Below are 12,414 nucleotides of genomic sequence, written 5' to 3' on the forward strand. Positions count from 1 at the left end.
TTTATTATTCAGGATTGGTAGTCGCAAAACAAATCTAAAAAGTAGAAGCAGCTACTGTGTCAATTTTACATTTCCAATGGGGAATCCTCTGGAGCCTTTCAAACTTCCCTTCCTTCCTTCCTTTGATCAATCCTTCTCTTTGGTTTCAAGAGCCTAAATTATCCCCAACATGTTAATTCAGCCGGATGAACACAAGAGCCCTCACATTTATTGGGGTGCCAAGAGAAATTCCCAATGTCAAGAGAGAAAGGTGCTGGTTGACTTTGCTCTGGCCAAGGAAAGAACTGAGTTTTCTCTAGATTCTCCCAAGAGTAATTTTCATAGCATAACTTATTAAAATGAAGGCACTTTATTATATGTAAAAAAACTTTTCAATTATCATATGAAATCCACACAAACAATAAACAACAACCCAGTTGAGGCAATGTGTTTTAGTCACTTAAAAGACTCAAGAACCTGCCCAAAGCATGTATTATGTGTGTGTATTGGGAGGTTCAGGTGGGGACAGGCCTCTGGGTGGCTCCTGCGACGCCCAAAAGATGGAAACCGAGGCTGAGGTCACATTTGCACCACCCCTTTAAAGCACATTTATAGCTTTTCTATGGTTTGTTAAAAGAATTCTGGAAACAGTAGTTTGTACTTCATAGACCTACAATTGCCAGCTCCCTTAAGAACTGAAGTTCCCAGGATTCCTTGGGGGGAAGCTTTAAAAGTATTGTGTGGATGCGACCTTCTTAGCATAGTTGAAGTTACATGGTTTAAATCCGCTGTGTGTTCTCACCTTCACGAGGTCTCGATTCATCATCTAAACTCTGACTGAGATTTGAACCCTGGTTGGGCGTCTCCCTTGTGTGGTGCTTTTGATGCCTCTTGAGGTTTGATTTACGGGTGAAGCTCTTTCCACATATTGAGCATTCATGGGGTCTCTGCCCTTTGTGAATGCTCTGATGACTAGTAAGGTTTGACGTCTTAGCAAAACATTTATTACAGACTGAACATTTGAAAGGTTTCTCCCCTGTGTGAGTTCTTACATGTTCTGTAAGGTGTGAGCTGTGTGCGAAACGTTTCCCACACTGAGAACATTTGTAGGGCTTCTCCCCTGTGTGAGTTCTTTGATGTGCATTAAGGTATGAGCTGCATGCGAAACGTTTCCCACACACAGAACATTTGTAGGGCTTCTCCCTCGTGTGAATTCTTTGATGTGCAGTAAGGTTTGATCTCACATTAAAGCTTTTCTTGCACACTGTACATTTGAAAGGCTTCTCCTCTGTGTGGGTTATTTTATGTACTGTAAGGTTCCATTTCTTGCGGAAGCTCTTTCCACAGTCTGCACATTTATGTGATTTCTGTCCTGTATGAATCTTCTGATGGGCAGCAAACTGCTTCTGATACCTGAAGCTCCTTCCACACTCCAAACAAGTAAATCGCTTCACCTCTGTAGGGCATGTGGGGCTGTTTCCATTGTTTCTGCTCCCACTGCTTATTTCTCCAGACTCTGCCCTTTGAATTGTTTTCTCCTTTTTGGATGTTCTCAAAGCATCTCCGTTTTCTGGTTGTTCTCCTTGCTCAGTGAAGAAGCTACTTTGAGGAACGATGGATTTGTCTGTCTTCCGTTTTCTGTGGCTTCTCTTTTCCCTCCTTGGTCCATCGTGACTCAGGAGGTTCTTCTCCACCATCTCATCCTGTGCTTTTTTTGAAGATTTCCTTCTGTTCTCTTTCCACTGCACAACACCTGCTGGATAAAGAGAGAAGGAAAACATGGATGTCATAGAGAGATGGAAACAGAGTGATTCAATCTAATATATTTTGTATTTTGTTACACTTTTGGGGCCATTGTTGTCTAAGCGGACAATGAGTTGCCATCATGGGTGACCTTTCTTTCCACTCTGCTCAATATCCTGAGTCTGGTTTTGCCATTGCGTCAGATTCACCAGCAAGTTCCTAATCTTTAGAGCAAATATTTTCTCAGTCTGCAGGTGGAAGCTTGCATTGGCTTTAGGAAGCATAGCTATATTTTTTGTCCATCATGAGGTTAGATCAAGATTTCTAATTCTTGGTGCTTTGAAACTTTTCTAGTGCTCATGAGCAGACAATACAGCCAAAGTAGCAGACTACGAACATAGGGAAAGTAGTTGTGAAGAAATAACAAAAAATCAAAAAGTACCCAGCACAATTGAAAAATTTGTCTACAAGGCTTACTGTATTTTTCACTCTATAAGATGCCCCTTTCCCCTCCTAAAAAGTAAGGGGAAGTGTGTGTGCGTCTTATGGAGCTAATGCAGGTGGGAGGCTCTGCTCAGCGCTCCCCTTAAAGAGCCGTGTGGAGCGTGTGTGCGGCTCTTGGGGGCTTTTCCCCGAGGAGGAAAAGCGCTGCGATCCCGCTGGCTGTCCTGGCTTCTTGCTTAGCCGCACGCAGCCTCTCTCAGGCAGAGGTTGTGCGTGGCTACCCCATAAGCCAGGGCTGCACAGTGATCCCACTTACTTTCCTGGCTTCTGGGATTCAGAATTTTTTGCCTCTTGTTTTCCTCTTCCAAAAACTAGGTGTGTCTTATGGTCTGGTACATCTTATAGAGCGAAAAATACGGTGTGTACACACACACACACACACACACACACACACACTGTGTACAACCCAAGAACAGTACAGTTTCCCCAGCAAAGAGTCCTGCTGTTTCCCCAGCAAGCAGAACCTAAACAGAGTGGGTTCTATGACAGAGCCAAAGTTTCATCAGTCTCCAATTGCAAGTTTAGATTGGCTTTAGGGAGCATAGCTATGTTGTTCGTCCTGAGGGAACTGCCATCAGCTCAGAGGCGAGTGGTGGAAGAGCAGTTGTGTTACCGGGAGCCTCCAAAGATCTTGCGAAGCAGTTCTTCCTCTGCAAGGAGGGAAGCCCTGCTTCCAGTGGGAAAGGGGTGCAGGGCGCAGGGATCAGAAGATGCTAGGGAGAGCCTCAACACCGAGCCTGAGCAAAGGGGAGGGGAGGCAAGTACCCCTTTGCCAGTGTCCACGTGTGCATTAGGTTTGTGCACAAACAGAGAGAGGAGAAGGATGGGGGTCACACAACTGTTATGCTGGGGAAGGTATAAGGACCGCCCACTCCCAGATTCTGCTAGCGACTGAGCAGACATGGACTTGTGACACTCTGCACTGTAAGATAGGTTGTACAGATAATAAAGCGTGAGAACCGGATATAATCCTATCTATATGTATTATGTGATGTACTTTCACTTTTGCCTGTTCTCTTTTGGAGCTGAATGAGAGAGAGCATCATGATTCTGTGTCTGTGTAATATAGTGTAAATAAATACATAGTTTAGATCTACGGATGGTTCATTCTTCTTGCTGTGCATTGCCAGAAGATTAACATGCATAAATCAAGTTGGTTTATGTCGCTGGAGCGCCCTGGAGAATAAGGGAATGTATTTTCCAGAGCTATGCTTTCCAGAGGACGCTCGGAGATCCGGGAGGGGGGGGCTGCATATAGCCCGGAACGCTCTCCCAGCAGCCTTACATATATATAAAAATCAAGATCCTGTTTTTATTCCAGATGATTCTGGTAATTAAAGGACCAGGGCAATTTATGGAATGACAAAAAGTACTACCGAGGTTCATCTGGCAAGGGAAAAAACCAAGGATAAAATCTAAACTTTTAATAGATAAAAAAAGAAAGAGGTGGATTCTCAATGCCAGATTTGAAACTCTATTATGAGGCATCCTGCCTGTGTTGGTTGAAAGAGTGGATAACATTGGAAAATACGGATTTATTAGACTTGGAAGGTTATGATAACAGATCTGGGTGGCATTCTTTTTTTTTTAATGATATTTATTACTTTTCAAACAATTCGAACACAGCACTACAAGAAAAAAGAAAAAAGAAATAAGAAAAAAAAGAACAATACAAATATAATACAAAAACTCTACATACAAAACAAAACAAAAACATGCAAAAACAATTAAAAAACACCTCAAACATTTTCAATACCCTCTCTTTCATTTGCTTATTTCCAACGACCTCCTCACACCTCCCTTTTTGTATTCCACTTCTATTTATTATTTCAGCAATTCCTTTCCATCTTCCTCTGTTTTCTATCCTATAATTATCTTAACACATTTTAACCTTATTTTCCCTTTAATACTCTATTAATCTATTTATACTTAGTTCCTTATAACATTTCTACTAAAGCCGTATAACTTCATTCCAACATTCTTCTAACATTCATTAATTTTACCCTATTTCTATACATAGTCTTTAAACTTTTTCCAGTCTTCTTCCCCCGACTCTTCTCCCTGGTCTCGGATCTTGCCAATCATTTCCGCCAATTCCATATAGTCCATCAACTTCATCTGCCATTATCCAACACTTCAGTGCTTTCAAAAAACAACCATTCTCTCAGCCAGCAAAAAGCAGATGGTTCACAACAAAGTTTAGGGGTCTGGCAGGGCAAGTCGACCTCCTTCTTTGGCATCCGTCAATATCTTGAATTTTACTCGTGGCTTCCTGCCCTGCCAGACAAATCTAGAGACGTCCCTCTGCCACCTCCTGAAACAATCCATCCCATCCAAAGCTTGCAATGTTTGAAACAAAAGCAACATCCCCAACAACACAGCAACCCTCATTCCCACCACAGCAACTCGGCCCGACAATAACAACTTCAGATTTGACCATATTTCCAAATCCCCCTTCTCTTCAACCCAATGTCCTTCACAGTTGTCCTTGAATAGATTCACATTTCTGGCAGTCATACTAACCCCCAAAAACCTCTCTTTCTCAACTGATGTTAGTCCTGTCTCCTCCTGGAACTCTGTCAAGCTTTCCTTTTCCTCAGGTGGGGCTCTGATCCTCAAATTCATCCGTTTCTCTTTAAGTTCAATCATAGCAAATGTCAGCTTATGTTCATCAAGTTGTCCTTGTATGGACGGAACTCTCTCTCTCTCCAGTTGAATTGCTTTAAATTCAGCGGCAAGTGTTTTCTCTTTAACTTCATCCGCAGTTTGCCATATCAGAGTAGATTCCTGTATCAATTTCTGGATGGTTTCTGTGTTGGTATTCACCTTTTGTCCCAGATTATTTAAACTTTCTACCATTAAGTCTATTTTAATATTTGCAGCATTTACTTTCACATTCATAACATCTGTTTTCTTGTGAAGTTGTTCCAGTGAATCGTTTATTTTCACTAATACGGCCGCTAAGGTCTCTGCTGTCGACATTCCGTCTATTTTTTCCTTTCCATTTGCCATAACACTTAAGAGACTCAAGGTCAATCCCAGAGTCTCACACTTCTTTATCTTACAGCTGGAAATTCCCCTAGCCCAGCTCCTATGGAACAGCCAATTTCAAAAGCTTCGACTAGGGGAAACAGTTTCTATTTGTATTAGTCAGTACTGTCCTCTTTTAAACAATGTTCCAATAATCCAAAGTTAGTTTGAGTTTTCAGTTACTTTTACTCCTCTTAAAAGCAGCCGGAAACAGTAGAAACAATGTATTCTCTTATTTTGCAACCTGTCAATGAACGTTCTAAACGCTGTCAATGAACATTCCAAAAGACATCGATCCTGCTAGGCAGCCCGTTTCCAGGGTCTGAGCGGCGGTATTTTAACTCTCTTAACTCTTTCCTACAGGCATATTCAGTCCACCACTCCCCCCCCCTGTCTCCAAAGGGGGGGGGGGGTTAGTTCTTTGCCGATGGAGATTTTAGTCTTTTTACAAAAGGGTTTCCAAGACTTCAGCTTGCAGGCTCATCGCTTTAATTTATTTACAAAAGGGGAGGCGGACTTCCTGTGTTGAACCTCCCCGTTTCGATGCCAAATTAAACGTTTAAAAATCCAATTCTCCCACTTCAGCTCTACTCACGGGTAATTACTTTAGAGTCCAATTGTCCACAGGAAAAAGTCAGTGCTCTCTGGCAACAGCTATGCGGCTTCGCTCCGTGGAAGAAGCAGACGATTTGAAGCACCGCGCCGCTCACCCCACGTCGCTCCGGATCCCCTAAACCGGGTTTCCCCACGAGTAGGGGAGGCGCAAAAGGTGCCCGCCGAATCCCACATTCACAGGCTTCTCCCACCTGTGATTTTTACGAGTCTCCGCCTTTGCCGTACAGACCCAAATTCCCACGGGGCAAGTTCCTCCCGGTCAGAGGAACTCCGCCATTGCCGGAGGCACCAACCCGGAAGTCCTTGGGTGGCATTCTTATCTTTGGTATGACAAAGTAAAGTTCATAAAGGGTTTCTAAATCACGTGATAAGAAAGTCAATTTATGAAGCTTGGGACAAATATAGAAATCTGTTAGAACAAAAAACACCATGGTGGCTATCTCCAGTAGGGGCATTGACTGTTAAAAAATTAAATATTGAGGGAAGGTGGGCCACCTATGGTGAGATATGGATGGAAACCGATAAAGGATTAAAACTTCAATCATATAATCAAATAGAAGTACTTAGGGGTTGGTTGCAATATCATCAAGTAAATGATATATTTAATGGAGATAAAAGAAATTTAGATTTCAAAAATAAAAAATCTAGATTTCAAACCGAATTGTTGGAGCTCAAAGTTAAATTGCTATCAGAGATGTATACAGTGGTACCTCAAGTTGCATACGCTTCAGATTACAGACTCCGCTAACCCAGAAATAGTACCTCGGGTTAAGAACTTTCTTCAGGATGCAAACAGAAATTGCTGTGTGGCGGTGCAGCGGCAGCAGGAGGCCCCATTAGCTAAAGTGGTGCTTCACGTTAAGAACAGTTTCAGATTAAGAATGGACCTCTGGAACAAATTAAGCACTTAACCTGTGGTACCACTGTATATAATTTCTTTTTTAAAATTTCTGCACAAGCCACACACACACACACACACACACACACACACAAACACACACAACTCAAGAGCAGTATTGTTTCCCCAGCAAAGAGTACCTACATAGAGTGGGTTCTATGACAGTCAAGGCCTGGAGCTCAGAAGGAATTCAGCCTGGGACTTCCCTCCCCAATATAGCATTACCCGGGAGTCCCATTACTTACCAGTATCCATACTTCTCTGAGCTGTGGCTTCACAGGGGGCTCTTCCTTGAAAAATGGCCTTCTGACTAACCATTTCCTCGTACCCAACGCAGGAGTCTTGTTCCTTGGTGGCATTAAGAACGGCTTGGAAAGTAGATTCCTTGGGGCCTTTCCAATCTTCTCCACCAGCAACAGGCTTAACTACATCCTCCCCTGGGTGTGTTTCCTCAGGAAACCCAATTCTGATATGGACGGTGGGCTTTTGTAGGACACCTTGCTCATACACAATGCAGATGTCTTGTCCCTTAGCAGCATCAACAACAGTCTGGGCTGGAAGTTCACTGGGGACCCTGGAGTCTAGTTTGCTGTGAACGGGACTCTCCACTGAGAGCGTTTCCTGCAAACACGCTTTTCTCTCACAGATGTTGGGGTTCTGCCAGATGTTTTCCTCACCCACAATGCACAGGTCCTGTTCCTTAGCAGCGCCAGGAACTGTCAGCACCATGATTTCCCAGGGGGATCTGCAACTTCCTCCACGAAGAAGGAGTACATCCTCCTCCTCCTCCTCCTCCTCCTCGACTGGGTGGGCTTCCTGCTGACCCTCAGTTCTCTTATGGATGATTGCCTTTGGCCTGATGGGTTCCCCATAGACAATGCACAGGTCTGGCTCCCTAGAAGTATCAAGCACCATCATCCTGGCTGTGGCATCAACAACACCCTGGGCTGGCGTTTTACTTGGTACACTGGAGTCTCCTTTGCTGTAAACTGGACCCTCCCCTGAGCTGATTTTCTGCAAACACGTCTTTCTCACGCAGATGTTGGAATACTGCCAGATGTTTTCCTCACCTACAATGCACACATCCTGCTCCTTAGCAGCACCAGGAATTGTCTGTACCGTGATTTCCCAGGGGGATCTGCAACTTCCTCCAGGAAAAAGGGGTACATGCTCCTCCTCCTCCTCGACTGGGTGGGCTTTCTTCTGACCCTCTGTTCTCTTGTGGATGATGGGCTTTTGCCTGATGGGTTCCCCATAGACAATGCACAGGTCTGGCTCCTTGCAAGTATCAAACATCATCATTATGTCTGTGGTCCAACTGGGCTTCTTGCAACCTTCTTCTTAGCCACAGGCGTCTTCTGTTTCGTCTACTGGCTGCCGCTTTCCCTTTGCCTGTTTAGGAAAGTAGATTGATAGAAATAAAGCATCTTGAGAAACAGGAAATACAGAGAATTAGAAGCACAGGAGTATCCCTGTATGCACACTGGACACTCTCCTGTTACTGGTTTAGGAAAACAGCTCAGATATGAATCTTTTCCTTCATGATCCTCATGTACACAAGAGAATAGTAACTTTGGCCACTTAGCTCAGTACTGTCTACACTGACAGGCAGCAGCTCCCAGGGTTCCATATGGGAAGCCTCTCCCAAGCCGTACATGGAGATCCTGGGGATTTAACTTGCCACCTTCTGCAATGCAAGGGAGGCACGCCACCACTGAGCTGCGTTCCTTCCCCCTAAGACTCTTTCAATCTTTGCTCCAGGAAATGTTGCAACCTCCACCTGCAGAAGCCCTAATACACATCCTGTCCCTCTTTTCCATTTTGTTGTGGACTCCAGGCTGCAGCTCTGTCTTAAGCAAGATCCCCCTTCTTAGTGAAAAATGTGAACAACGCAAAACACAAATGGCAAGAGGATGCCTTCCGGACCCCACCCCATCTCAACCTCCCAGGGGAAGAAATCTCTCTCTTGCACCCTTCCTTGATACCCACATTCCTCCTCCTGCACAATGAGAAATCCCTTGTTTTCACTTTCTCATTCTTCCAAAGGGCTGTCATCCTTTGACTCACCCAGGTCCCCTTAGGGATGCTGCCGAGGGCAGTGTTGTGTCCGTGTGATTTGAAGTTTGAAGTAAAACAGACAAAGGAAGATCCCTAATCGTTAATAGGGAGAAATCTGTGCTTTCTACAAGGGACAGAGTGATTAAACGTGAGATTGTATATAAATGATCTTCTCAGTTACGTTTCTGAAAGTAAAGCTATTTGGAATATAAATAGTCTGGATATTGCACATGATCAACACATAAACACGCCAACCTTTTTTCATGATCCCCGCCTATTGCTGACCTTCATTCCTTCCGCCTAAGACTCTGATGATATTTGCTCCAGAAATGCAGCATCCCTCACCTGCAGAAGCCCCAAAACACGTCCTGTCCCTCTTTCCCCTTCTGTTATTGACTCTGGGCTGCAGCCCCTCAAGGACTCTCCCTTCGGCAACCGAGGCCCAGAGAAGCAGCCCCTTGCAGAGGTGTGAGATCAAGTCTGCATTTCAAATGCCACAAAGGAGAAGAAAGAGGGGGAAAACAGGGACCCCCAGGTTCAGAATTTTCTGCCCAATCTCAGCATGTCTTATCTTGAGTTCTTAGTAGGGTACTTTGAGTGCTGCATATGTACCCTAGATTTCTGATATTCCGCATGTTATTGTTTTATGAAAATAGCTCACAATATAATATTTCCTTCATGATCCTACACAAGAGAATAGGAATGTTGGCCACTTAGTTTAGGACTGTCTGCATGGACTGGATTGAATCTGCAACTATCTGCAAGGCAAAGCAGGTACTCTCCCAATGAACTGCATTCCTTCCCTCTAAGACCTTGTTGATCTTTGTTCTACGAAATGCAGCATTTCTGCTCCTTAAATGTAGCATCCTCCATCTGCAGAAGCCCTTATACACACCCTGTCCCTCTTTCCCCTTCTGATATCGACTCTGGGTTGCAGCTCCCCAAGGACTCTCCCTTAAGCAATCATGCTCCTACATGGACACTGCCCCTTAGTGAAATATTTAATTAATGCAAAAGCCAAGAGGCTACCCTCTTGACCCCACCCCAGTTTACCCATCCACGGGGAGAATTCCCTCTCTTGCACTCTTCCTTGCTGACCATTGTCCTCCTCCCACAAAACTGGAGAGCCCCTTGTTGTCACTTTCTCATTCCTTCAGAGGAATGCCAGCCTCCTTTGACTCACCCAGGTCATCTTAGGACTAAGGCAGGTCTACATTTGAGACTCAGAGCAGCAGCCCCTTGTGAGATCAAGTCTGCATTTCAAATGCCACAAAGGGGAAGAAAGAGGGGGAAAACAGGGACCCCCAGTTCAGAAATTTCTACCCAATTCCAGCATGTCTTATCTTGAGTTCTTGGTAGGCTCCAGCTCACCTGTTCTGGTAGACACTGGTGAATTCACAGACTTTCCTTCTTCATCTCAAGCCCCTTCACTGTCCAACTTGGACTGGTTTTTGCTCAGCTAAATGGATCCAGGTGTTGATCGTTTATGTGGGAAGTGCAAAGGCTGCTGGGAATTGGAGTTCACAGAAAAACAAACTGTTGGAGTGAGGAAGCATGACCTGAAAAGAGAACTCAGACAGCAGAGATAGATAGATAGAGCAATGGATAGATGATAGATAGATAGATAGATGATAGATAGATAGATAGATGATAGATAGATAGATAGGTAGGTAGGTAGGTAGATAGAGATCCTCTTTTCCCTGTGCACTTTGATTTATTGCTTTCTTCTTTTGTTTTGTTTTGAATTTGTTGTTGCCTGGGCTATTGTCCTCCATAGAAGGGTGATGCAGCATTCAGCCATCTAATTGGACATGTAGATGGCGCTACTTAACTGGCCAGCTCACCCCTTCAGACAGGCAGTGGTGAATTAACAAAATTTCCTTCTTTATCTCAAGCCCCTTCACTGTCCCTCTTGGGTGTTTGCTCAGAGAAATGGGGCCGGCTGTTAATCGTTTCTGTGGGAAGTGCAAAGTTTGCTGGGAAGTGGAGTTCACAGAAAAGCAAACTGCAACAGGGAGGAAGCGTGATCTGAAAAGAGAAATTAAACAGCATAGAGACAGACAGAAATGCCCTCTTTTCCCCTCCTGCCCTTTGAGCTATAGCTTTCTTGTTTTTTGTTTTTGTTTAAATTGTGGCCCGGTTTCACATATTGTCAATATAATAACATCAACTTTTGTGGTTTTCTTAAAAAAAATTTTTGACCCTGGTAATGTTAGCTTGACCACAAGCTAGTCCAGCATTCTATTTTCTACAGTGGCCAATCGGATAGTTCTAGGAAGACCAGTTACTGGACGTAGAAGACCCAGAATCTGGTGTTCAGAAGTTGAGGGGTCCTGAACATGATGGTACTATTGTGCATCAAACCTTTTGTAGCAATGAATTTTATACACTGTAGAGTTGCCATATGTCTGGGGAAACCTGGACATGTCCTCTTTGGGGGCGCAACATGCCCACCTGGGCAGACTTTTTCTTTTTAAAGGAAATGTCTAGGTTTTGGGAGGGTTATTTGGGCTCAGGCAGCTGAAGATAGGCCTGCTGCTCCAATGGTTTTAACTGTTTTACATTTGTGTGTGTTTGGTTGTTCTCTGTTATTATTGAGGGAGTGGAGATGTGTCTGGAAGGAGAGGAGCTGGGAAGAATAGCAGGGTCCCCCATCACAGTGGTTAAGGGTAGGGGGAGTGGAGGGAGACCGGGTTATGCCCAGATGGCACACTGCCTGCTGGTTTTAACCCTTGCCGGTCTTCAAACCATCAGGCTGAAGCCGGATAGACGGATAGGACCAGTGCCTAATCCAATACCGCTCTTACCTGTAACCAATAAAGTTGTGACCAATTTTAGCCCATTAACCTTAATTATGGTGTCTTGTGTTGTTATTTACCACTGGTGGGAGGCGGGAACTCGCCATGCAAAGCCACTTCCGACCTTGGGAGGAGGTGGTGTTGCAGGCTCACGCCCCCGACACTGGTGGGAGGCGGGAACTCGCCACACAAGGGAGATGCCTTTTCCAGAGTTGGGTGTACCGGAGGACACTCAGAGTTCCCCAACCTGGGGAATTGATGATGGTTGAGAGAACTGCTGGTTTTGGGGGACATCAATGTGAGCAATTTCACTCCTCCGATACTGCAGATGAGATTGTTGTAAATCACATGCCTGTTTGGGACGATGGTGGGAAAGGAAGACAGTCTTATCTCTTCTGCTGTGGATCCTATTATACTGTACTTTCACTTTTATTTCTTTCTGTTTGTTCTCTCAGAGCTGGAGAGAACGGACGTCATTATGCTTTTGTCTGTACCTAGTGTGTGAATAAATAGTAGATTAGCTCTACGATGTCTCACGCTTCTTGCCGTGTTTTGCCAAAAGCTTAGTGTGCATATATCATTATGATGCATGTCGCTAGAAGCACACTGGAGAGAAGAGAGATGCCTTTTCCAGAGCTGAGCGTACCGGAGGACGCTCAGAATTCGGGGGGCTTGCAGGCACCCCCAGGGCATTTTCCAACCATCAGCACCAAGGTGACTGGCTGTGGATATCATGATGACCGTGGGTCTGTCTCCACATGTCACCACCCGAGGCATGTGGCCGGCCAC

The 12,414-nt window shown here is 44.6% G+C and overlaps 1 protein-coding gene across 2 annotated transcripts; it reads right to left on the minus strand.

Annotated features, from left to right (window-relative positions):
• Positions 1-392: 392 nt before the first annotated feature.
• On the minus strand, positions 393-10,255 carry LOC310701309 (uncharacterized protein). Of its 2 annotated transcripts, XM_083492025.1 has the most exons (4): positions 10,199-10,255; positions 8,837-8,951; positions 7,015-8,161; positions 393-1,735 (listed from the first exon to the last, which is right to left on the minus strand). In XM_083492025.1, exons 3-4 carry the CDS (start codon positions 8,069-8,071, stop codon positions 759-761), a joined length of 2,034 nt encoding a protein of 677 aa, XP_083348151.1. In that variant the 5' UTR covers positions 8,072-8,161; positions 8,837-8,951; positions 10,199-10,255; the 3' UTR covers positions 393-758. The 2 variants fall into 2 exon arrangements, with proteins under 2 accessions (XP_083348151.1, XP_083348152.1); XM_083492026.1 differs by lacking the exon at positions 8,837-8,951 and having other exon boundaries at positions 10,199-10,222.
• Positions 10,256-12,414: the final 2,159 nt, after the last annotated feature.

This window comes from Podarcis liolepis (assembly GCF_965112155.1).
Source record: "Podarcis liolepis genome assembly, chromosome: 2".
NCBI lineage: Eukaryota > Metazoa > Chordata > Lepidosauria > Squamata > Lacertidae > Podarcis > Podarcis liolepis.